We start from the raw sequence: 25,055 nt of genomic DNA, 5'->3' as shown, positions 1-25,055 counted from the left end.
CTGGATCATTGTGCAGTGTATCAATACCAAGCATCAGAGTGCCATCTAGTGGTGATAATATGGGAATGCTTCCATATCAAACAGCAGATCAGAATAATAGAAACTCACAATAAAAGACACAAAGTCAAACTTGTCTGTAGGTCAACTTGTCTATTTAATATATAAAATACGGTAAAACATACGCAAAAAGGGGAGGAGGGTAAGAGGGGACCAATGGATACTTTGGTACAATAACAAACACTTTTTTTTGTAAAAGCAGTATAGAATTTGTAATAACATATCAGTGCATACTTTATTTATGAAAATATACACAAATTGTATATCATTCTCCAAAAACAACAAAAAAAAATTATCTTTACAACAAAAAAGCAGACTAGCCGAACACAATATATTAGCTATAATTTATTTTAAACATTTTTCTTCAATTTCATTTTTTTTTTTCTTAAATGTATTTCTGTGTGATGTATATTTGTGTTGATATTACATTTTATTTCCTATAACATGAGTCACTCATCGCTTGTTTTGAAACGCCCATGCATTGACATCATTGTGTCTGGTCAGAAATAAGTTAGATGTGTCACGCTGCCCCCCCCCACCCACCCTCCCCTCCCTCCCACCCTCCTCCCCTCCCCCCCCCCCCCCACCCACCCCACCCCCCATGTTACCATACGTGGACTGAGAGGTTTGTACATTGGACTCCAAGTTGCAGCAATGAAGCGATTTTGTCGCAGTCGACTCGTTCAGCGCCTCTGTCCACAGCCACACGTGTACTAATATCAACTATGCTTGTGTTGTTTGTTTCATGTCATAAAAATCGTGCAACATTAGTAACACCCTTTTTGAAGAAAAAAAAAAAAAAAGAGAACACAAATCCCAAAAAAAAGAGAAAAACAAAAAATATATTTATAGAATATTTTTATATAATAAAATAAAATCAAATTCCAAAATAAAACAAGATGCCTAACCTACACAAAAAAAAAACAAAAAAAAAAAACGCAGATTTCTATATCATCGTGACAGCTACCATCAGTGAAAGCTGTGGTAATAATGATGATAATAATAATAATAATAATATCAATTCTCAGAGAACAATTAAAAACAGACTGTCACCAGCACAAATTAACACTGGAAAGTGAGTGAGACTTCTAAACATCATTATACAGAAGTATTTTTCTGGGTGGGGGGGGTGGGGAGGGGGGATTGCAGGTTTTTAAAACTATTTCTCAGCACGATTGTCTTTCTGGTTTTATGATTACAGCGACCCCTAGTGTTGTTCTAAAGAACGTGTCAGGGCTTCATGTGAGCTCTCGTCTGGCCACTGACGTAACAAAACTCAAACTGTGAGTCCCGTCGCAAAAAAGATGCTGTTGTGTGTTTTTTTTTTTGACAAACCTACAGCTTTTGCGCCCTTTAAACGCGGGGTCGAGTTTTGTTCTTGTTTTGTTCGAAGCTCAAGCACAACAGTCTTAACAGTCAAAGTGTTTACACTTGGGGGGTGGAGGTGGGGAGGTGGGGGGGGGGGGGGGGATTTATGTTCACTCTGCCACGTGCTCAGAAAAGCAATATTGACACTCAGCCTTGTCACAGAGTGGATGATGAAGAAGAAGAAAATGGGAAGTCAGATGAAGTGAGGAGAGGATGATGATGATGATGGTGGTAGTGTGTGATGAGGCTGGGAAGTTGAAGGAGAGGGGAGGGTGTGTGTGTGTTACCCATGGAAATGACCCCACCGCCCCCCCCCAAAGAAAAATAATTTGACTTGTCATTTCAGCGCTGACACCCGCTGTCTGGACGGAGTAAACAGAAAAGGAGTGTGTGTGTTATGAAATGTGTTTGTGTGTGTGTGGCGTTTTTTGAGATTAAGCTTGCAGAGGAAGAAAAAAAACAAAAAAAAAACACAAACTGACTGAGTGACGGGGGGCGGGGGGGGGGCAGGGGGGTGAGTGGGAGGTGACGAGGGCCTGCCCATGACATAGGATGTGGTAAAAACCTCAAAGTTGACAGGTCTGCGTTTGGATTTGAGGGAGGTAGTCATTAAAAGATCATGACTGGTTCTGAAACCTCCGGCTTAACGACAACGATACCCAAACACTTTGTCCGAAGCTTTTAACAAGCGCATGGATGGAGGCTGAGAGTGCTTTTAGGAGAAAATAAATACATGAATTTGCACTCTTGACCGCTATGTTTTTAAAAATCTACCCACTAAAAAAAAAAAAATCACCCTTTGCCACGTTTATTGAGTACAAAATGACATCCTTCACATTTCTTTTGCTTTCATAGTCTTTTTTTTTTTAACTCTCAGTAATATAAAACTACAGCGAACCAGTGACAGGCGGAGGAGAGATCCTATAGATACATGGCTTTTAATAAGAGGAAAAGGTTAACTTATAAAACGAAGACGGGGACAAGGGGGGGGGGGCATCCTTGGCTTGTTTAATCATATCAATCTATCTGTGTATGTGTGTGTGTGTGTGTGTGTGTGTGTGTGTGTGTGTGTGTGTCGTCTAGAGTTCAGGTGATATGTCTGGGAGAGATAATACTGGCGATTTTGTCCTGAGGCTGCAAATACTTAATAATAAGTAGGGGGGGAGGGGGGGGTTAGATCATCATTTTAAACCAATACTTTGACATGCCAAAAAAATACTTAAAAATAAGTATATATATCAGAATTTACACCATCACTGGACACCGAACTCTAAAAGACAGAACGATGAAATAACGTTTGCAGCTCTTTTGTGTGTTTTTCGTAGTTTTTACACTGAAAGATTTTGGATGTTTTTCAGCAGTTAGTTAGTTAATGAATGAAACAAATACATTTAATTTACAATTTATTGGTATTATTAAACTATTAGAAAAAAAACATAAAAATTTTGACTAGAAATGTTACAATTATGTCTATAACATCATTCAATTATAAATTATTTAAGGAAGTTTTAAATAAATTTGCAACATACTTTGTAAAATTGTACTTTTTGTTGTTTTATTTACTGTCTTCCTATTATATTTAATCTAAAATCTTAAGTGTTTCTGATTTGTGATCAGTTAAATCAATAATTTAAAACAAAATTTTGGCTGTAAGCCACAGTAACAGGCGAACTACAACAAAACAGAATTTGGAGTTAAGGTATTTTATTTAAGGAAGTTTTAAATAAATTTGCAACATACTTTGGAAAAATTGTATTTTTTGTTGTTTTATTTACTGTCTTCCTATTATATTTAATCTCAAAATCTTCAATGTTTCTGATTTGTGATCAGTTAAATCCATTAAATTATTTTAAAACTAAATTTTGGCTGTAAACCACAGTAACAGGCAAACTACAACAAAACAGAATTTGGAGTTAAGAGAAAAAAAAAAGTGCAAAATTGTGATTGTAATCGTATTTTTTAACAAAAGCCTTGCAGGCAGCCGGTATATCAGTGTAACTCTAGTGTGTACAGCATGTACAGTACAGTATGTGTGCGTTTGTGTCCGTGGGTCAGGTGTGTTAAGGTGTCGGGGGTCGGGGGGGGGGGTTTAAGGTAAAGTGCGCTCCATCAGTGACAGAGTCCTAACCATTACTCACTCAAAACAGTCCGAGTCGCCACGGCTACGTCTTCCCTTTCTGTCTCTACAGCACCCTCTCTTGGCTCGTCAACATATTACAATTTATATACACGCATAAATAATAATAATAATAAAAAAAAAAGACTGATCCACTGAGAATCAATGTGTTTGCTTTCATTTTTTTTTTCTGTTTCGTTAAGGGATATCCTGCCGAATATATAGTTTATATATACAATCCCTGTCGTCTGTTGTAGTCTCCTGCCCCAGATGCAGAGCTGCCCTTGCTACCGCCTGAAGCTGTTTAAATATATACTTGTATATGATCTATTTTTTTTTTTTTTTAAAACCTTCAAAACACCTTATCCCTGTCACACAAAAGCCACAAAGGTTACAGATTGCTTATATACATGGTACCTCACGATTCTCCCCTTTGAACATCAGCTATCTATTCAAAACGTGATTCGCTTCACAAAAATAAAGTCAGCTGTGTGCATCGCAGGTGTGTGTTCAAGGATGAAATTGAAGAATGAACATTTGCCCAAATCACTTAGTTAAAAAAAATGACCAGTTGAGGTAACAAACCCGTATACACGCACACACATAAACACCACACACACACACACACACACGCCTTTCTCAGCATCTGCAGTTGACACAATGTGGGCAAAACTAGAGAGTATCTGCGTCATGTGTCGTTGAGCCGTTGCAGCTCATCCCTGATTCAAAGAAAAGCAGTCTTTTTACCTCGGCAACAAATCATGTTCCTCGTTTTTTACAGCTAGTCTGCAAGGTTCAGATTAAATAAAGACCCCGGGGGTCTTCAGTCTTGTATGTGGGGGGGGGGGCCAAAGCGCCAGCGTGTTGACACGGCCGCTGGTTCGGCTGGGGAGGGAGGCAAGTTTTTCATTTTTTTTTTAGTGTCTTAATATTCAAAACTGAAACGAATCCAAACTCTTAAGAGATCAACAGTCAAGACAGACGGACAAAAAAACGTCACGCTTTTAAAAAGGGGCGAAAACGGCCCCCAGGCTCTTAGAAAAAGAAACAAGAATCTAGAGCGATTAGCAAGACAACCGTGTTCGGGCTGATGTGTACAAAGATGTGGACTCATTTGGTGCCACTGGTTTAATACAGCGCAGTGGTGTTTCAACCAAAAAAACCTACTGTGGATAAACAGACAGAGGACATGATGAGGGAGGAGGGGGGGGGTGTGGACAATACCACCAGCCGCTAACCAAATGCAGGGCATGCTGGGAAACAAAAGGCTGGTATGTTTGTCTGCTCTGCCAGCGACGTGTGAACGTGAAATAGTTCCAAGTGGCTAAATTTAGGGATTTATTAGCCACTGTAGCCTTCAGACCATTTCTCAGATTAAAAACTAACTTCTATTCAAATACAGCTGAATAAAGTCCAACGTTGTAATCGTTTTGACAAATAATCCCTGGTTTGGTGGCTCAACCCCTCAAGGTTTTATATGTGTGTGTGTGTGTGTGTGTGTGTGTGAGTGAAAGTACATTAGAGTTCAAATGTGTATGCACATTGACATACAAGTGCGCTTCAGTGTCCACACGTGCGACATGTTAGCATGCTTGTGTCTGTATGTGTGTGTGTGTGTGGTCAGTTTCCTGTTTGGACGGTAGGTTACTGGGTCGATGGTGTGTGTGTGTGTATGTGTGTGTGTGTATGCGCAGGGAAAGAGATCAGGGGAGTCGGGGCTGGTGGGGGCATGTACACAAGCCACAAGTACACATCTCCATTTCCATCCTACATCTGTCCGTCCGTCTATCCCTCTCCGGTTATCTCTTTATGTCACCCAGGTGTCCAGTCTCATTCTCTTGACGTTGGTCCCGTCCTGCTCCTGGGGTTCGGCCGAAGAGGGCCGCAGGAGGACCATGGCGGGCTGTTGGGTGCCCGCCTGGTGGTGGAACTCTTGACCCCCGCCTCGACCCTGACCGTCGTCCCGGTCGCTGCCTTCGTACGAGCTGCCGTTGCTGCTCAGGCTGTCGACGGGCGAGCGGCCTTGGCCTCCCACTTCCAGGCGCAGGGTACCGGGGTAGGCGACTGACACCAGACCTTGGCCCTGGATCTGACCCTGGCCCCCTCCGCCTCCGCCTCCCCCGCCGCTGGTGGAGCTGGGAGTGCTGCGGTCGCGGTTCGGTGAGACGGGTTCAGACTTGATGTTGACGTTGGGGTTCGTGTTGACTGTCAGTGCTGCGCCCTGAGGTATGTGGCCCACCGGCCTGGAGAGATGGATGAAGAGATAGAAAGATGGAAGGAGAAGAAAGAGAAACAAAAAGAGTGAGATTACCGAAAATTATAGTTTCACCCTGTATTATCTTTGGAGGTTAAATCAGAGCTTCATTAGACAACAGTTTGCAGCTGAAACATACAGTACAGCCAATATTGAAAAAAAGAAAAGACTGGCCAATGAATGCATCACAGTATGCAAATTAACTTTCACTAGGGTAAGCTAGCCATTTTTTTTAAAGACTAATACCTAAGACACTGTACGACAATGCTATAAACCAGGACTTCAGCACACAGGGAAGGAAAAGGGAAACACACAAAAACAATCAGGACTACATGTGAGGCCACATAAAAGCAAACAGTCCAGAAGCCATGCAGCCCAAACATCCTCGCATTTTCAATTTTTAGTCCGCAAAAGTTTGCATTGCAAAATCACAAGCAAACCCGAGGCTCACGAGGAGGTTGTTTAGGTAATGATTCAAACTGTCAGATTAGAGATTTCTATGGCGACCGTCCCTGTAAGTTACCTTCTCTGACCTTTAGCTCAATGTGAGCACAGCTACACATCAGGACAAACCGCTGGCTGCTACATATCAACATCTGTCCGCTCCCTCTGCCTGTAATGACCCTTTAAAACACTTTGCATTTTGGGATTTTTTGGCAATTTTATCAACAGTTCTGCTTGTAGAGGATCAAAACTTTCTTAGTTGATAATATTCGGTGCCCTCTGAGTCTTAATATTCTCACCTACTCAAATGAAGTCCTTCATTAGACAGGACTTCTTTTCCTGATGCTTAAAAGAAAAACCTCTTTATGTTGCTGCTTGTAACAGACTGAGAACTAAAAGCATTGCATCAGAGCTGTCACTGACAAAAAACTTGTCTAATTAATATTAACCTGATTATAAAAAAACCAACATAAGAGTTGGTGATTGCTCTTCCTTTCTCTCATTTTCCCCCGTCCTGATCGTAATTTCCATATTATCTTTCACTTCTGCTTTCCTGCGCTGTCAGAGACCTCGTCATTCACAAACTCTTACATCATCTCCTCTCTCCAGTCATCTTTATGCCCACGCTCCAGGAACCAGTCGTCGGATGCTGCCGTTAATATCTTTGTGATCTTGTCATTCTGTCGCGCTACCCACTTCCTCCCCATTCACCGCTAAGACCTGTAGACTGTTCTGGCGCTGCTCCAACAGCTCAGCGGTCTGCGGTTGTGATGGCGTGTGGCTACAGATACTGATGTGATGATGAAATACGTCAAAGGGACGCCAGCCTGAGTAATACATTCATGAGTTTAAAGGCCGTAACAGGCGTCAAAACACTGCACGGAGGTTTATAATGCTATGCAGAAGGGACTTTTACAACTTTGGAAAGATATCATGGCGAGACGGCGACGATGGGTTTATCCTCCGTCTCCATCGCTGCGAGGTAAACAGTAGAATTACACCATTCACAGCGGAGAGTAATGTAGCAGGAATGTGCACTTTGACATGTTTAACTGGCCGAAGCAGCGCTGGATGATGATGAATTGTGTTGAGATAAAAGTTGAGTCTGGTTCAACGCTGTTGCCGGAGACTTGATGAAGGTCTGTGGAGGGGATTCAGACTTCGCTAGCTTTGAACATAAATGGAGTCTAATCACTAAAGTCTGTATCTGTTGCTACCTCATTAAGCACCGTTATACATTTCCAACTGATCTCTCCTTATTAGGACGAGATGCACAGTTATACCGATGACACCTGCTTATAAAAATACAATCAAACTGCATCCAGCTTTTGATTAAACTGCTCTAAACACGATTTCATCGCACATGACCTGAGATGCTCGGGACAAACTCATGTGCCAGGAAGCTTACGTCTCTGTCAAGTGTCTGTGCTTCCACCTGCCACAACTCTTTGATCAGCCTCCTCCTCCTCCTCCTCTTCCTCCTCCGCTGGCTGGAGGCTGAGTCGTACCTGTCACTGAGGCTGACACAGGCTGTTGACGCTGCACTGTGGTTCACTCCTTTGACGTTGTCGACAGGATTTTTTTTTTTTGGGGATAGCGCTCGTTCTCTCTCTCTCTCTCTCCCTCTCTCTCTCTCTCCGCCAGCTTTACACGGTCGATCTGAATTTGAAGCTCCCAATTACTGCGTTTCGCCCCACGGGTGTGTTCTAATATGTCATACCATGAGCCATCTGCAGCGCTGTATCTCTAATATTCCCTCAATTACTGGCAGACTGAGAGGGGAATTTAAGATAGCGCTCCTCCAGGCGATCTGGGTCTGCGACGCTCAAATGTGCTCGCTGTCTTCCTCCCTCCGTCTTGACACACACACTTAAACTCATGCACTCTTGCTGTCTTACATACAAATGTGCCTTCCCTCCTATAGTCTCTCTCTCTCTCTCTCTCTCTCACACACACACACACAAACACAGAAATCCCCCAGTGGTGGCGAGGTTCAGTCGGTCTCTCGCCATGCTCGCCACTTCATCAAACCTGTGCATCGTGGCTCGAGGGCCGGCACAGGTAGATGGATCGCGGTGCCACGGTGGTGGGTGTGTGTGTGTGTGTGGGGGGGGGTTTGCTGTTGCTATGGCGAGTGAAAACGGCCGAGTCAGCGGGCCGGTGACAGTGATGAAGGCGAGAGCGGCAGGCTACCCCCTCAGTGCTAACAACACAGCGAGCACAGCCAGAAGCAGACACTTGGTTACAGTGCTGTGTGGTGAGCTGCAGCCGTGTTTCCCAAAATGCTTTGCTTTTCTGAGGATCAACACGCTTCCAATTAACTCAGATTTCTCTAATTGTATTACTGAAGTAGTCATTATCATATCAGTGCGCTCTGAGTAACAGTCAGTACTGTTTGCAGTTAAGACAAAAATTTTGTTTTGTATTTGCATCATTGGATATTTAAAGGGGCGTTACGCCAATATTACACATGCTGTAAAGGTTTATTAGTCATGGGGGACGGATGGATAAATGGATACTTTATTTATCCCAAAGGGAAATTAAAATGCCACAATTATATACAGGTATTATGTTTTCTGTGGCTCTGAAGGACCTTTATCAAACAACCCAAGTGATGTCACAGTGATGTCATCAGGGTTATCTTAGCTTTGGCTTCTTAGACTTTACTACTATAACAGAAAGTCTGCGTTAGAAATTGGGAGCATTAAATGTGAAAGACGTAGGCGGGGAGGGGAACAAAGAGATACTATTGGTTGCAATAGTTCAAACATTCTTTTTTAAAAACTTCCCCTCAACTTTATGGAAGTGTAAAGTTAAATCACAGGATTATCCCTTTAATTCTAATAGTTTGATGTTTTTTCCTTTTAGTTCTTGTTCAAAATATCCTGATTGCAGCCTGCTTGGATACTGCTCTCCATATAATATGATAAATGGAAAACATAGGAGCAGAGGGCTCTAAATAACTGTACAACATGATATCTTATGACTATGACTCATATTTTATAGTCAAGTTCCTCACTAAGGAACTGCTGAAGATCCGGTTTTTAAAAGTTCACACTTCTGGCCGAATAAAGCTTTCAAACATATTGTTTTAATGTTGGTGTGTATGTGTAGGTGTCATTTAACCTTTAAACACCCACTGATCCTCCTGTGAGACACTAGTACTATGTTCAACTTTCACAGATGTAAAAATGATCATGTAGAAATGTCTTTGTGGTCATTGTGGTACAAAAAGAAGGTTTAAATTTGAAAAATATGACGTCTCTCCACCTTTAAAGCTTTCTGGCAATAAAGTTATAAATGCTGGAAAACTTTATGTCCAAATTTATGCAATATTTAGGTTCTCTTTAACATGTTTAGTTACGTTTTGTCTTTCTATTTCTTTGTATTTAAGTAATTGAGACTTTTCATTTGTGGTATCCGACAAAAATACAACAGAACAAAGCAGGTGTGTTGTCATAACTGCCCCCAAAGCAATAATATCTCTATATTCATTTCAGTAGCAGTTAAAAGTTTTGAAAGTGAGCTGAGGATCCTCTGTGCAGCAGATATTTTGGGAAAGCGGCGTGCTGTAGCTGTGTGGCTGAAGTGTAGAGAGTACAGTACCAGCAGAGGCCCTCCTCCCTGCCAAAGAGCAAGTTGGACTGAGAGGCCAGGCTGTGGAGGGAGGTGGAAAAAAAAAGAGACAGGCAAGTTTAGAAAAGCTAAAACAGCAGGAAAACAGTGGGACGGAGGCCAGGCATGGTCAGTCCAGACATGGTTACTACAAAAAAAAAACTAAACAAAATGAATAAAAAAAAAACCGTCTCAACAGCTGCTTCAGTCACACTGAGATGTTGTTAGAGAGCTGGGCACGGCAGCCGGCGCACACACACATCTGATAGTCGTCCACATGCAATGAATTTTTTACAATCGCTTCCAATAATCTAGAAGTCACTGACTTTTCCTAAAATGGGATCGAGCCTCAGTAGAGATGATCATTAAAGGAATATACCTTCAATTCTCACAGAGTGTGTTTCAGACAGGCTGCTTGGTTCTTCTATAGATTACTATATGACTTATTGTTGCTGCTGTTTGACTTTTTTGGATGTTAATTTGGATTTTTAGCCTTTTTACTTTGCAACCTCTGAGCCTTTATGTCCTCAAACAAACTAGACATGATTTAAGTCTTTTATTTTGGAATTTACAGAAACTTCTGTTATCATCTGCTTTTAAAGATCCAACATGTTGGGTCAGCCTGGTAATGATAACTATTATTAGATTAGTTTTGCAGTAACTGGTGACCAACTCATCTCACTGTAAAGACTGAACGTGTCATCAGTTTGTTGCTAAATAAAGCTCATGTATTATTTTTATCTTTGACGTCGAACCCTCTGCTGGTTCCTGATCTGTAATAAAACACTGATTCCTCCGGGGAGGTTTTTACTGAACAGCCTCTGATAAACATGTGTGCATTGTGCCCTGCAGACAACACACTGTGTCCTGTAAGCTATTCAGCAATGTGTGCACTGTCTGCAAGTGGGTTTTTTTTTTCCTTAAACCACAACTGAGAGAGAGAGAGAGAGAGAGAGCTGAGAGGGAGGGGAGACAGAGAGCAAAAAGAGACAGAAGAAGAAACACAGACAAGTTGTGTTTTTGTGGGCGATAAACAAGAACAAAGTGAGACGAAGCAGCACGAGGAAGAATTATCAGCTTCCGACCGACAACGCTGATGCACATTCACACAACATCCCTGAAAAGTTTTTTTCCTCCTGAAGCGTCCCGACTGCCGATAACACATTGACTCAGTGAAGAAACAAACAATGACAAACACATCCTGCGACAAATAACCGCCATCCAGAGAGCGATTCTGTATAAACTGGCAAAACAAGCTGCAGACGAGGCTCTGCGGGGAGGAGGAGGTTTAGGGGGCAGACTTGACATTAACATTTAGATTGGAGGAGTGAGGAGGAAAAAAAAACCAGAGTCAACAGGTGTTTGCCGAATTAAACCAAGACCTGACAAAAGAGCAGGAAATAAGTGGAAAGACGGGAAGTAGTGAAAGAGGAATGATTAAAAAAAAAAAAAAAGTGGGGATGGGAGAGGGTAAGATGACAGAAATCATTTCCTCATGGAGCCTGAGGCGAGGAAAAAATGTGGACGGCAGCGAAGGCGAGGCTCAAAGCCAAGCTGTCAATCACGGTTTGATTGGAAGGGGTTTGTTTGTTCGCGCTGTGATGAAATCAAAAAACAAACTGGTGCAGTCTGGGCTGCAGAAGCGTCCACGTCTGCCCGTGCTGTCCTAGGACGGCACGATTTTCCGTTCTGCCCGAGAGAGAGAGAGAGAGAGAACAGTTTGGTGTGTTGGGAAAGCTTCCCACATTTCTGTGGTGCTCGCTATGTTTTCAGTGACAGCCGTTCTGTCTCTCTGATCCCACAAACAACAGACTAAACCTGCCTGGTATTATAATGCCAAACCTGAAGGTGCTTGAAACGGAGCCACAATCAACATCTGGGCTGCATGATTATGGATGAGCTGAAAATCCTGCTTATTTAGTAAAAAAATAAAATCATGATTATTGTTCTCAGTGTTTTTTTAAAGAACGTCTCGGCTATTTTAAAGCACAACAAGAATGAAATCTTTCAGGAGTTGAAGCATCCAGACACCTGCACTCTATTTAGACTCTATTTAGACAGGATTGATTTGTCTCATGCACCTGTTATTAACACTTAATGATTGACTACAGCATGGAAAAATATAGAAACTGTAATAGATGCTACTTGTGATGTTTCAGCCTGTAATTTAGTGCTGAAACATGAGTCCATTTACAGATTAGTGAGTTGACAGAATAATAAGTGTTTGCAAAAATGCCAGACATTCACTGGCTCCTACTTTTCTCTTCTGCTTTAAATCATTAGAAACTGAAACTAGTTGTGTTTTAGACACAAAACAAGCGATTTAAAGAAGTTATTTAGGCTCTAGGAACTTTTGGATTGGCTTTTTTCACTATTTTTTTGTAGAAAGGTATAGCTTAAAGGATAAATAGATGAATTTATAATGAAAATAATCACTAGTTGCAGTCTACAGTAGCTGCTGTGATGTGAAAGAGTTACAGCTAACACTCTTCAGGGAGAGTGAGAGTCTCCGAGTGGTTTAAATGATCTGTTTGCTGAAGGATTTTACACAACCTGGAACGCCATTTGTTAACATTTACAAGGCGATATGAAGAGTTCTGCTGCGCGCGAGCTGTCGCTGAGTGTTAACTATACGAAAGATGCTCAACCGACTGGAGTCACAGCTGCTCAATACAATAAACAACCTATTATCATATTTTCATGGACAATTTTCAGCTTGTCAGACAGAGAAACAAATAACAGTCTCTCTTCTGACAGCTGACATTATTGAAGTGTTTTTTTTTTTTTTTAAAAACACATTTCTGTCATTTTTAATCTTTTGGTGATAGTCTGAGCAGCTGTGCGGTCTGTACAATTAACTCTACGCTGAGATATATACTGTGTTTGTAGCAGAGATTGTTCTGAACAATAGGATATCAGCACTGAGAGGGTTTCAAATTGTTAAATGCTAATTTCAGATTGTTACAGGCTGTTAAACGATTATCAAACTCCACTAAATTACAAACTGCATATCGTTTAATGTCATCTATCTAAATAAGTGCCTTTGACAGCTGCTCTACGTCTAAATTATTCTTTTTAGTCATGCTACTGTAGGCGTTTGAGGCCAACATGTATCTAAGGAATTGAAGCTTATGTCTGACTGTCAGCTTAGAGTGACAGCTAAATGGTTGGAAAGTAAAATTTTAATGCAGTAAGCATGTCGGTGGCACACAGCTGTGCCGTCGGTTCAGCGTTCGGGACTGAAAGCAGCATCCAGAGACTCCTTTCATTTGAGAAACCTTTAGCGAGACACTGCCGCTGTCACGCTGGAGTGTCTTCTTCTTTGTTCGTGACACTTACAAAGAGCTTCAGATCTAAGCTTTAGGTGGCATGAAAACTCCTACAACCGCCGCGAGTCGACTGATATTCTTGGAAAAAAATAGTGCGTTCGCGGACCTGAAAGAGCAGCGACGTTACAGACACACAGCAAAGCAACAACAGGCATCACATCCAACATACAGATGGAAAGAAAAAGAAATAGTTTGATATTATATTTGTCATATAAATGCATCTACTCTGGAATTTCTTTGGGGTTATTTTGTTATTTTGAATCATAACCGAGCCTGTGAGTGGGATAAAAAAAACTTGACAGATAAAAAAAAAAGGCATGACAGAGCTGCGCAGCGCTAGATGCTATCATGTCATTCACCTCAGGTTAGCAGCAATATTGGAGATGCAGTTAACCATCTCCGCATTCTGTTTCTCTGCACCCCACATGCTGTGGAGAAAAAGGAGGGGGGGAGGAAGGGGGGGGGGGACAAAACAAGAGGCAAGTTACAAGCCGCTCCCCCGGTCGACAGGTTAGCCTAAACACAGCCAGACTGCTCACATACAAAGACATCGCGATAATGGCTAAACTGTGGTTATATTCTAGCATCAGCAGGCTACTGCATGTTTAGACTCATGGTTGATAAAATAATTTGGTCAAATATCACTTTTAGAGATTTGTATGTATGAGCTAACAAAGTCTAGACAAAATCATGATACCACAAAAATGCAGATAAATGTGGGTCATTAGCAATTATCTGAATTTATCAGCTAGAAAACAGTTCTGGCAATCAATACTTTGATATGTGAGCTTTCAAATGATGATGTCTGAACTGCATAAAAAAACTGTAGAAAAAAATTCCCCAAACAAAATGATTTGTCAGAAGGAAAAATTTAAATATCATGAACACATTATGCCAACAGAAAAACTGCATTGGTGTGAAAAAAAAAAAAAAAAAAGGCAGCGGAAGAGCAGTGTTCACAAATTAAAGCTGACAAATGCTGCTAATTGGCATTCAGACTCATCTGACCCACATTTGTAGCTAGCTGTAGTTTCAGGGGTGATTTAGTAACTTCAAAGTTCACATCCTTTTTCCCGGAAATGTTTTCATTATTTCTCCTGTTCCCTGTGCAGACTGACTGCAGCTGCCTCCAGTTTTAATGTAACTAGATAGAATATGAAAGTTGGGAAGTGGAAGATGACATTGTGTTGTTGGGAGAAAAAAAAAAAAAAACAGCCCTAAAGTCTGTGTGACTCAAAATACTTCAGGATGCTTCGGGAGTTTATTTGTGTGAACTTGAGTCGACAAATAACCCAGCATGCATCCAGAGGTGATAGCGGAGAATCTGAGTCACAGCTGTTATAATCTCCATCCTACTGTTGTTGTTCCGCTGATAAAGTTTTTGCAAAACTGATGCAAATGTCATCATTCAGATTTCTAATATGTCTCACTGATAAACGTCCATCGTCATCCCAAAGAGGCAGTTTCACCTCTGCATGCCCTTCTGTTAATGACCTGATGTCTCCAGTGTTTTAAACATGAGATATATTAACTTTTCTTCAGATAAATGTAGATTTTTCTGTCTAGAGCGACCAGAGGGGCACTTGAGTCAGCTGACTGAAGCTGTCGGGTAAAAGACCATCACACCTTTATTAACTAGCTACCAAACAAGAAAGGTACAAATGTTCTTCCAGCTTTCAAATCCTGTGCATCTGTGTGGCTGATAACACAGCTAGCAGCCTAGCCTCACTACCAGGAGCTTAATCAGAGTGGGACTCCAGTGGGAGTCGGAGCTGATCGGAGGGGGGCGGGGGGGCGGGGGGGCGGAGGGGGGGGAATATCTAGGTCACCATAAAGATGAATCAACCGCAGCTGGGGTGATGCTTCATATGGGAGACGTGCTCCTAGTATCTTATGTACCTGTATTACTGCTGTTGTATAGAATCAGCTAACATGCATGGCGCTGGTCTGATGTGTAAGGGCAAAGGTCAAAGGTCAGCCGTGTTGACACAGCTGAGATGAAACTGCTGAATCGATCTCATTTGATGAGTTTCGTTAAAAGGAAGAAAAAAAAAAAAAGGAGCTTACACCAAGTTACTGAGCGACGCCAAGCTCAGCTGCTGGGTCTGTTGCTGTTGTTGCTGCTGCTGCTGCTGTTGCTGGGTGACTGCCGGTTGCTGTTGCTGTTGCCAGGCAGCCATGTTGCCAGGCACCAGCCCCGGTGGTGTGAACGTCTGGAGCGCTGTGAGATCTGCACTCGTCAGCTGGTACTCTGAGATTAAGGGATGGAGAGAGAGAGAGACACACACAGGGAGAAAAGGAGGAGGAGGTGGAGAGGAGGAGGAGGAGGGGGATTGTTTTACATCATACAACTTTCTGGAGCATCAATATTAATCAGGGCTAATCCATATTAATGGAGACCTTTGAAGTGGAATCATTCCAGAAGCTCTCACACAATGAACAAAGTGAATATTCATAGCGGTTTGTGGCATCACACTGTGAGCTTTTTCCAGTTTTTCCACATGACAATTAAGATTTCCATGACATAATGCAGACTATATCTTTTACTTCACTTGATGTTTTATCTTTTCTGGTTTTAAAAACACTCTGTCCGGTCGGATGTACGGTGGCGGTGCCTTCACTGCCCTGATGTAAACAGACAGAGACAGTCTGTGTGGCTAAAATGACCCGTCTCGCTGCGGGGCTGCTGTCGCCGTCTTACCGGTATTGTAGGCCGTCTGCATGCCGGAGAAGGGCGCTAGGAGACTGGGTGTTGCCACGGAGACCACTGGTGTGGTGAGCGACTGCGCCACCTGGGAGCCGCCTAGCCGCTGGGCGTTCTGGGAAGACAGAAACACGGACGGAGGAAGTTGAACATTCGGACACTGGGAGTGGGATTACTGCTACAGTGGTTTCCAATATGAGGTGTGCGGGCCTTTAGGGAGCCAGAGGAAGGTTCTAGGGGGTCCATTGGTTGTTGCTTCTATTATCTGCATCACCTCTCTGCACAGTGTTAACATTCATGCTAAAAGTATTTGTTTTTTTTGCAATTTCCCCAAAAGACACTTTAGCACTTATGTGATTTTATCTAAAAAAGGTTTTGGTGTCAAGATGTGGAGACAGCTCTGGTTTACATACGACAGGGTTTGAAAAGTCTGTAATTCTTTGGCAAAAGATGCTTAAACATCCATCTAAGATTTACAACCAAACCCTTTGTTTCTTGGATTTTTTTTTTGGGTCCAGTGTCGTGAGAAAACCTGGTCCGGTTCCACAAGGAATCGTGTCTTTTTCTCCTTATAAGGGCGTGAGTGTAGGAGTTCACGGCACATGACTTCATCCATTTTTCAAAAGCAATAATGATAATGGTTAGCATGTGCTTTCCACTGTACAGCAGAGTGGATGCAGAGACCTTGTAATGTGACTGTGAACAATTTTAATTACACTATTACTACTGAAATATTTCACAATAAACACAGCTTGTTCTACTTCTAGTTGAAAAGCAAAACAAATACATTATCCGGATATGTAATCCTGCCCTCAGGTTTACGGAGGTAAAGTGCAGCGACTATGATTAACTATCAATCAGTTCTCCTGACACTTTTGAAGTTTAATTGGCAGACTAAATAAAGAAAAAAATACTCCAAAACAAATCCAAGTGAGCCCTGATAAGTCTGATATAATAAACAGTTACAGTACTTCACTTCGCCCTTAACGAGGCGGCGTGAGATGTTTTATTCATCGTGCCACAAGACAAGAAACGTTTGTGCTCCGGTGTGAGAAAAAAAAAAAACTCCAAGCACCTCATTCTCCTCTTTTCTTGGAGGCGTTTAACTTTTCTGTGACACTTTAACATCGGCGTGCAAAAGATGAGAAGTGTCTCGCATCTCGAGGTGGCGTTGGCACGGCAACGCTGTCGCCGGGGCTAGGGCGCTCGTGTTATGTAGCGTCACGGTGGATGGAAGGTGTTATGAGAGGCATTCGCTGTGCCGGAGAATCATGCTCACAGGAACGCATGCATCGACAAGGCTGGCGAGGAGAGATGAGCTGAGGGATGAGTGTGTGTGTGTGTGTGTGTGTGTGTGTGTGTGTGTGTGTGAGAGAGAGAGAGAGAGAGAGAGAGAGAGAGAGAGGGGATGTGTTTGTATTGAAAAGGTATGTGTGTGCAGGGAGGTATGCCAGGAATGAATACACACTGTGAGGTGTGTGTTTGTTCAGAGGTGTGTGTGTATATTTATGCAGAGAAATATGCATGAACACATGTCAGCATGCGTGTGTGTGTGTGTGTGTGTGTGTGTGTGTGTGTGTGTGTGTGTGTGTGTGAAGGACTGAAGAGGTCAGCCTGTTGGACTCCCATCATGCCCGTCTGTGTTCCAGGTTGGAGACTTGTGATTGTTCCTCACTCTGATCCTCAGAGCATCAAAACTCAGATGAAACCAAACATGCACATGCTGAGCAGCGTTCACACACAGCCGAGAGTCAGCTGGTTGCTCCGGTTCCTTCAGTGTTTACAGCACAAATCCCACTTTAATCTGGGCTCTATTGTACCAAGAATCTATCAAGATTATCTGTTTTTGTGAGTTTACTTTTTGAAAATGATTTCTGAGATGTTTTTACGCCACAAAAATGCAACATTTCGACTGTGTTCTGCTTCTAAAACAAAGCTGGTAAAAACCCGACGGAAGGTTTTATCTTAACTTTCAAAATCTAAATATTCACGTGAAAAGGACTCAAGCATAGTGTCTTAAGAAAAGGAAACACCATGAAGCAAACTCTTTGTTACAAAATAAAACAGTAATGGATTTAAATATATGAGTCAGAAGATTTATAAAGTTTCCACCAGTCGTACAGTAGGAGGAGTCATTTACTAGCTTATACAACATAAGAGGTCGATACTAATGGTTGAAGGTCTGACTGCCGACTAATGAAATAAAATGACGCAGCATTTTGAGAGTCTTGCTGTCAATCCGCTGTCAGCAGTCTTATTTCATTGTACAGGCTTATTTATGAAATATTCAAGCTGTGGCTGTCTGGCACTTCCTCATTTATTTTTTATTCTTCTGGGATTTTTTTGGCTCACATCTTCATTTTTTTTTGTGTGACTTAAATCTGACTGGAGATGTGCGAGTCTCCATCAAGCTTTGAAATAAAAAAAAAAACATCTGATTCGGGGTGAAATTGTGGGAAATTTCCTGCTGAAACCAGTTAAAAAAATCTGTCATGAACCGAAGCGACCAGGTGAAACGTCGCACTTTTTGTGCGTTGCTCTAAGTTCACTGTGTGCTCTAACTGTGGGGGCTCCACGTCTACTGTCGTCATAGCGCCGCTGCCGCTGAGTCAACCCCCTCCCCTGCACCCCCACACCCCCCCCGATGGGATACGTTCTCTGACGGTGTCACACTCATGCTCGGTGAGATCACACCACATCCATGAGGCTAAAAGTCTGAAAGTACTATTCACCTCACTCACCAACTCCAGCTCTTCCTCTGTCTGCACGGCGGTGGGGGGGGGCGGGGGGGTGGAGGAGGAGGAGGGGGGGTAAAGAACAGAGGACTGTTACGTTTCTACAACAACTAACTGCAGTCAAAATATGAAAACACATGAAAATGAGATTAATCCTCGTGTCTGCTTCTCTCTAGTTTTTTCCAGCGGTGTTTCGCCGCTCGGCACGAAAACTTTAATTCCTTCAGTCTCAAAGTCAAACCTCCACCTAACTGATCGATGTCTGGCTGCAGCAGACTGATTGAATCCGGATGTTCGGTTGCACAACACAGAGGAGGAACGTTCACTTCACTACAACATGCCCGAGAAGTCTGCCCAGACTTTCTGTTTAAAGGGTTCTGTCTGTAAAAACATACCGTATATTAACTAACTACTGTTTTATTATCAATTAATATGGTAATTATGTCCTCAATTAGTCATTTTGTCTATAAAATGTTCATGGTGATGTCTTCACATGTCTTGTTTTGTCTGATCAACAGTTTAAAATCCAAAGATATTCAGTTTATTATCATTTATGACAATAAAAAGATTTAAATTCTCACAGTTGAGACGCTGCAACAAGCAAACTTTTGGTATTTTGACTAAAACGAATATTTGATTATCAAAATATCTGACTCATGTTCTGTTGATCAACTAATCCATTAATCTTTGGAGCTCTGGAAGCTTTTAAAATGATTTTTTTGTTTGTTAAACTTGAGCTGATTATTTCTATCATGACACTTCTTTATGAAAAAAATAGGAAAATAGGAATAATAATGTGAATTTGATTTACATGTAACTCACAATCTAGAAATGATTTAAATTAATACAATTTCTGGAAATAAAAGCCATAATAAGAACATTTAAAGGTTTGGCAGTATGACACGTGTGCACTAGGTGAAGGTGATCCATCCAGTATTGGTACTGGGCCTCATGCAAGAACCGCTGGAATAAACAGATTTGTTCTTATATGACGTTCACATGATTTAAGAGAACTTTCTTTTCTTTTTTTTCTTGGGTTAGTTTTCCAGATCTGTAGAATAAGTCTCGTACTAATAATCTCCACAGAGGAAAAACACTCGTTTGACTGCAGATTTATAACGACTCAATCTGGATGAATTTGAAGTTAAAATATACATTTTAAATGATTAAAACATCATTTAAAATGTATATTTTGTTCAGTGTGATCATGGCTACTGATTTACTGAGAGGTTCGACAGGTTCTGCTTGTCGTGAATGTTTTGTTGTTACAACAATTTAACAGGAAACTTGTCACATCAGCTGCCTCAGGATCTTTATGATGGTGTGTTCAGATGAATAAACATGTTGTTACGAGCCTTTAATACAACAATGTTCTCATCACTAGACTACAACACTGGCTTGGTTTATCTGGGACAGTCTTGAAGTGCTTCATCTCCTACTTCAGTGTTTTGTTTCTGCTGGTGACCATGTTTCACCTCCTCGGTGTATCTCAGGAACAACCTGCTTCTTTTAAATCAACACATTTCTTTCAAAAAGGCTTTTGAATAATCTCTTTTAAATATTCTATTTAAAATCATTATTTTGCTTCTGAAAATGTTTTTTTTTTTTACCTTTTTTTATTCCCTCAATTTTGGAGAATTAGTCTGCATGTGTTTGTTTTTTCTTTTGTCCTTGTAAAGCACTTTGTAATCTCTGGTTTTGAAGTGCTTTATAAATAAAGCTTATTATAATTACTATGATTAATATTATTATTATTACACCTGACAGTGTTAAATCACCTGCGCTGGTATTTGTTTGTCACGCCTCCTCGGAAGGAATCATTTAACGGTCATTAGGAAGGAGGAACGATTACAGCCAGCAAAACCTGTTTCTACGTCTGACTGTTGTTTTAAGACACACGATGCTTTAGGAGAGTTTTCTGAACCCAACATGTAACACGAATAATCCTCATAACAGTAATAAGAATAAAAGATAGAAGGAAAAAAGGAAGTTTACTGTCTCTAACCTGCTTATCAAGACCTGATCTGACAAATCATTCAGCATTTTTAACCACGATCGGCTCAAATGAATCCTACAACTGCAGCATCGATCAGGTCTGAGACAGAAACCACCTGATTACTGATTTAACGTAAACTGAAACGCTTTTTCATCCCGTCCCCTGTGAGTTTTGTCCCCGTGTGGCTGCCGTAGTCGTGTTCTCCTCACCAGCTGCATGAGGCTCTTGCCGCTCTGCGAGGTGATGACCCTCAGGTCCGGCTTGCGGCTGTTGACCATCTGAGGGCTGGGCGGAGGCGGAGACTTAGCTGGGACTACTTTCCCCAGGCTGTTGCCGTTGGAGACGGAGAGGAGGCCCGGGGAGGCCCTGGCACTGATGTAGCCGTTAGCTGTGGAGAGAGAAACAGAAAAAGAGAGAGAGGAGAGAGATTTAGAGAAGTGTGTTTGTCTGTTTTCTACCTGTGAACTCATGACTGTCTGTGCTTGTTTTTTTTCCTGGATGTGTACACTCAGCTCTTTGTGTGTGTGTGTGTGTGTGTGTGTGTGTGTGTGTGTGTGTGTGTGTGTGTGTGTGTGTGTTCTCATTAGCGTGTTGGATCGCTCTGTCACACCACATGCTCCTCATCCTTTCTGCAGCTCAAACGGTTTTTTTTGGCGTCTCTGATTTTGTGCAGCTCCTCTACATCAAAACCTTGTCACGCTCCCTCCAGAACTATTTTATTTCCACACTCTCTCTCTCTCTCTCTCTCTCTCTCTCTCTCTCTCTCTCTCTCTCTCTCTCTCTCTCTCTCTCTCTCTCTCTCTCTCTCTCTCTCTCTCTCTCTCTCTCTCTCTCTCTCTCTCTCTCTCTCTCTCTCTCTCCTCTCTCTCTCTCTCTCTCTCTCTCTCTCTCTCTCTCTCTCTCTCTCTCTCTCTCTCTCTCTCGCTCTCTCTCTCTCTCTCTCTCTTTGCTCTTTTGTTTCAGTCGTCTCTGTGCTCAGTGAAAACAAACTCACACAAATGTCCCTGGACTCTTTCCATCTTACACTGCAAAAAAAATATCCTTAACAAGTCAGCTTTGACTGTTTGTGAGGCCGAAAATTCTTTCTTTCTTAAAACTTGTGAAAAATCCTCAAATGCAGTGAGATTATTTCAACATGTTTCCAATGTATCACATTCATTGTATGTATTTTGAGGTTGGGAACTACATTTCCCATGTGTCCTTGCCTGAACGCCTGTTTTATAAGCTCTGAGATTTGTCCAGATGAAGGTTTAAAGGCAGAAAGTTTGTTTTTTCTCTTTAAATACCTGCGTTAGACAAGCGTGCAGAGCCACGATCCCTCTCATGATCCGACTCAAAGACATGTTTCTAATCAGAGCTGCGACAATCAGTTGATTAAAACAGTCGATCAATAGGATTTGATAATCGATTCGTTCATCCTTTTAGTCATTTTTTAAGCAAAAATACTAAAGGATCGCTGGTTTCAGCTTCTCAGATGTGAAGATTTCATTCTCTTCTTTCTCACACTTGATAATAAACTTAATGTTTTGGATTTTGGACGGTTGGTCGGACGAAACGAGACATTTTTCACTATTTTCTGAAAGTTTACAGACAAAATTGATTAATTGAGAAAATAATCTCCAGATGAATTTAATAATTAAACTAACTGTTAGTCGCAGCTCGTCTTCCAGCACAGATTAGCTTTTCAAGAAGAGTGTCGGATTAATCCACACATGTGTCACTCTGGTGAGTATTTCTGGCAGCAGACGGTGATACTGAGCTAAAATAAACTACAGTGTGTGTTCATGGTAAAGAAGGAACACGTCACCCGGCGGCGGCAGCGGTGGCTCACTGACGACATCAACACAGTTCATTGTTGATTTGAGTCTTTTTATGAGGTTTATTGACACTTTTTTGTTGTTTTTTTTGCAGTGTATTGTATTTTATCCTCCTGGTTGCATTCCAGCAGCATGACAGGTCTCATTAGTGAACGTTACGTCTGCTGAACGCACCCTCCTTTAAACAACTGGTCACATTCCAGACTCCTAACATGCAACGCAACAGTTACTCTGTAAGACGCAACAACAATACACAATCAGTTGCAAAACACTACCTGTGTGTAGGTGTGTGTGTGTGTTTGCATATTTTGAATTAACGCCTGCTTTTAAAGGAAACTGATTGTTTCCTGTTAAGTTTTTAATCCATTTGTATCTTTTATACTTTAAGACTCGTGTTTTAATGCTCTCTGGATTAGTGTGTTTTCATTTATTGCTTTTTTCTTTCATGAAGCCGTTTTTTTAAAAATGTGGGGGATGTTGGGGGTGGGGGGGGGGTTCTGGGTGTCATGACTACAAGACTCCAGCAGACAGCAGCCTGTCCGTGCTGCTGGGGTTAAAAGACGAGTTCGACACAAACAGAGACTCAGTCAGAGTGTGTATGAAGGGGGGAGAGAGAGCAGAGCAGGGACTTTCCAAGCCCCTAACACACACACACACGCACACACACACACACACACACACACACACACACACACACACACACACACACACACACACACACACGGAGGCTGTATTCCCCATGGAAAGGAGGCGAAGTCAGGGTGTGTGTGTGTGTGTGTGTCTGTGTGTGATAGCAGATAGCAGCTCTCCATGACGCTGCCTCCAGACGACAGCGGCATGTGACTCTGCTTCATCTCAGTCACACACACACACACACACACACACACACACACACACACACACACACACACACAGCCCATATACAAACTGAACCTGACAACAACAACAACAACAACAACTGCAGATTACCTCTGCTATCAGCTCAAAGGGAGGGAAGCAGGGGAAGAAAGGCGGGATGGAGGAAAAGACAACACATGGGAGGGAAAATATAGATGAAGATTTAAGAGCGATGAGGTCGAAGAGCTGTGTTGAGAACACTTCGTTTTGAAGTTACTGTTTGTTCATTTTATTTTTTTTCCCTTAAACAGTAAAACAAGTCAGCCGTAATCCATAAACTAAAAAAAGAAAATCTGACGAAAAAAAAAAGAAAACAGCAGCGGAAGAAAGTCTGAAGTTAAAAACATTCAGATGAGAAGAAGAGAAACAGACAGAGGAGAGGGAGGAAAGGAAAGACAGAGAGGGAGGGAAAGACGAGGGTGGTAAAAATGGAGGATGGTAGAGGAGGGAGAGAGGAAGGAGAGAAGGAGGTAAGGGGAAGATTAAGTAGGTAGGGAAGGAAGGAAGGATGCAGAGAGGAGGTAGGGAAGGAAGAGAAGTAGGAAATGAGGCAGAGGTGGAGGAAGGAACAGAAAAAGAGAGGATTCAGAAGATCGAAAGGTAGGAGGCAAGGGGTGATAAAAAGAGGAAAGGATGGATAGGAGGAAGTAGGTCGGGGAAACGGTAGAAGAGGGTACTTGGGAAGGAAGAAATGGAAGGAGTAAGGGATGGAGAGGGGAAGGAAGGACAGAACAAAACATGACTGAGAAAGAAGGGAAGGAGGTAGGGAACAAAAGAGGAGGAGGGAGGAGACTAGGAAGAAGGGAAGGACAACACATGAGGTAGAGAAGGAGATAAGGATGGAGAGAGGAGGGAGGTAGAGAAAAAGGGAAAGACGTATGGAAAGAAGGAAAAGAAAGGAGGACATAAGAGGTATGGAAGGAGGGATGGAGAGAGGAGGGAGAGAAGGAGGTGTGTAGAGGCAAAGAGTTTATTTCCCAACAGGCATCTGACCAATGAGATCACTGACGCAGAGTGGACTCCCTGCATCGGGTGCTTCTGGGAAATCCTGCAACCCTACCTTTGTGTGTGTGTGTGTGTGTGTGTGTGTGTGTGTGTGTGCGTGTGTGTGCGTGTGTGTGCGTGTGTGCGTGTGTGTGCGTGTGTGTGCGTGTGTGCGTGTGTGTGTGTGCACTGAACACGTATGATGATGGAAATCTGCTGCTGGTTTTGTTGTGTTCGTGTCTGTGTGTAAAAGAAGAGGCTTAGGCGGCTTTGTGTTGACCCCGAGTTAATGACACACACACACACACACACACACACACACACACACACACACACACACACACACACACACACATCATGAACGTGAGTGTGATCATGTGACAGAAACGTCTTACAGGTGCCCTAAAGCCAACAACAACAAATCCCTGTAGAGAAAGCAGCCTGGAGTGCTGGCATCTGTGTGTGTGTGTGTGTGTTTACACTCTACTGTAACGGTTTCACAGGAATTCACAGATTATTTATGCATTTTTGTGTGTTCATGTGCACTAAAGTCATTTTTACTAAACCCTCACATGCATTCTTGTTAGAAAATCGGTGTGTAGATTAAGAGTCGGACAACAAAATACAGAACGCTGAGACACAGACATGAGAAATGGAACTCATGACGACGATGATGATGATGATGATGATGAAAGGTATTTAACGTTTTGCATGATGTGCGTTAACTGAACTGTCTGCC

At 42.2% G+C, this 25,055-nt stretch overlaps 1 protein-coding gene across 15 annotated transcripts in view; it reads right to left on the bottom strand.

The window, feature by feature from the left end:
* Nucleotides 1-1,168: 1,168 nt before the first annotated feature.
* The window catches only part of mef2d (myocyte enhancer factor 2d), a 107,086-nt gene continuing 83,199 nt past the window's right edge, over nt 1,169-25,055 (bottom strand). For 5 of the 15 annotated variants that reach the window (XM_067600449.1, XM_067600451.1, XM_067600452.1 and 2 more), the window contains exons 7-13: nt 20,828-21,006; nt 18,620-18,649; nt 15,885-16,002; nt 15,251-15,434; nt 13,543-13,611; nt 9,846-9,896; nt 1,169-5,784 (exon numbers count right to left, since the gene is read on the bottom strand). In XM_067600449.1, the coding sequence (XP_067456550.1) occupies nt 5,349-5,784; nt 9,846-9,896; nt 13,543-13,611; nt 15,251-15,434; nt 15,885-16,002; nt 18,620-18,649; nt 20,828-21,006 (1,067 nt within the window). In that variant the 3' untranslated portion in view covers nt 1,169-5,348. Of the gene's footprint in view, nt 5,785-9,845; nt 9,897-13,538; nt 13,612-15,250; nt 15,435-15,884; nt 16,003-18,619; nt 18,650-20,827; nt 21,007-25,055 lie in introns of those variants that run through there. The other 10 variants (XM_067600455.1, XM_067600454.1, XM_067600459.1 and 7 more) reach the window with 8 other exon arrangements.

Source organism: Thunnus thynnus, chromosome 10, assembly GCF_963924715.1.
Source record: "Thunnus thynnus chromosome 10, fThuThy2.1, whole genome shotgun sequence".
Taxonomy (NCBI): domain Eukaryota; kingdom Metazoa; phylum Chordata; class Actinopteri; order Scombriformes; family Scombridae; genus Thunnus; species Thunnus thynnus.
Note: the sequence above shows the minus strand (reverse complement) of the source record. Positions and strands in the feature narration are given on the sequence as shown.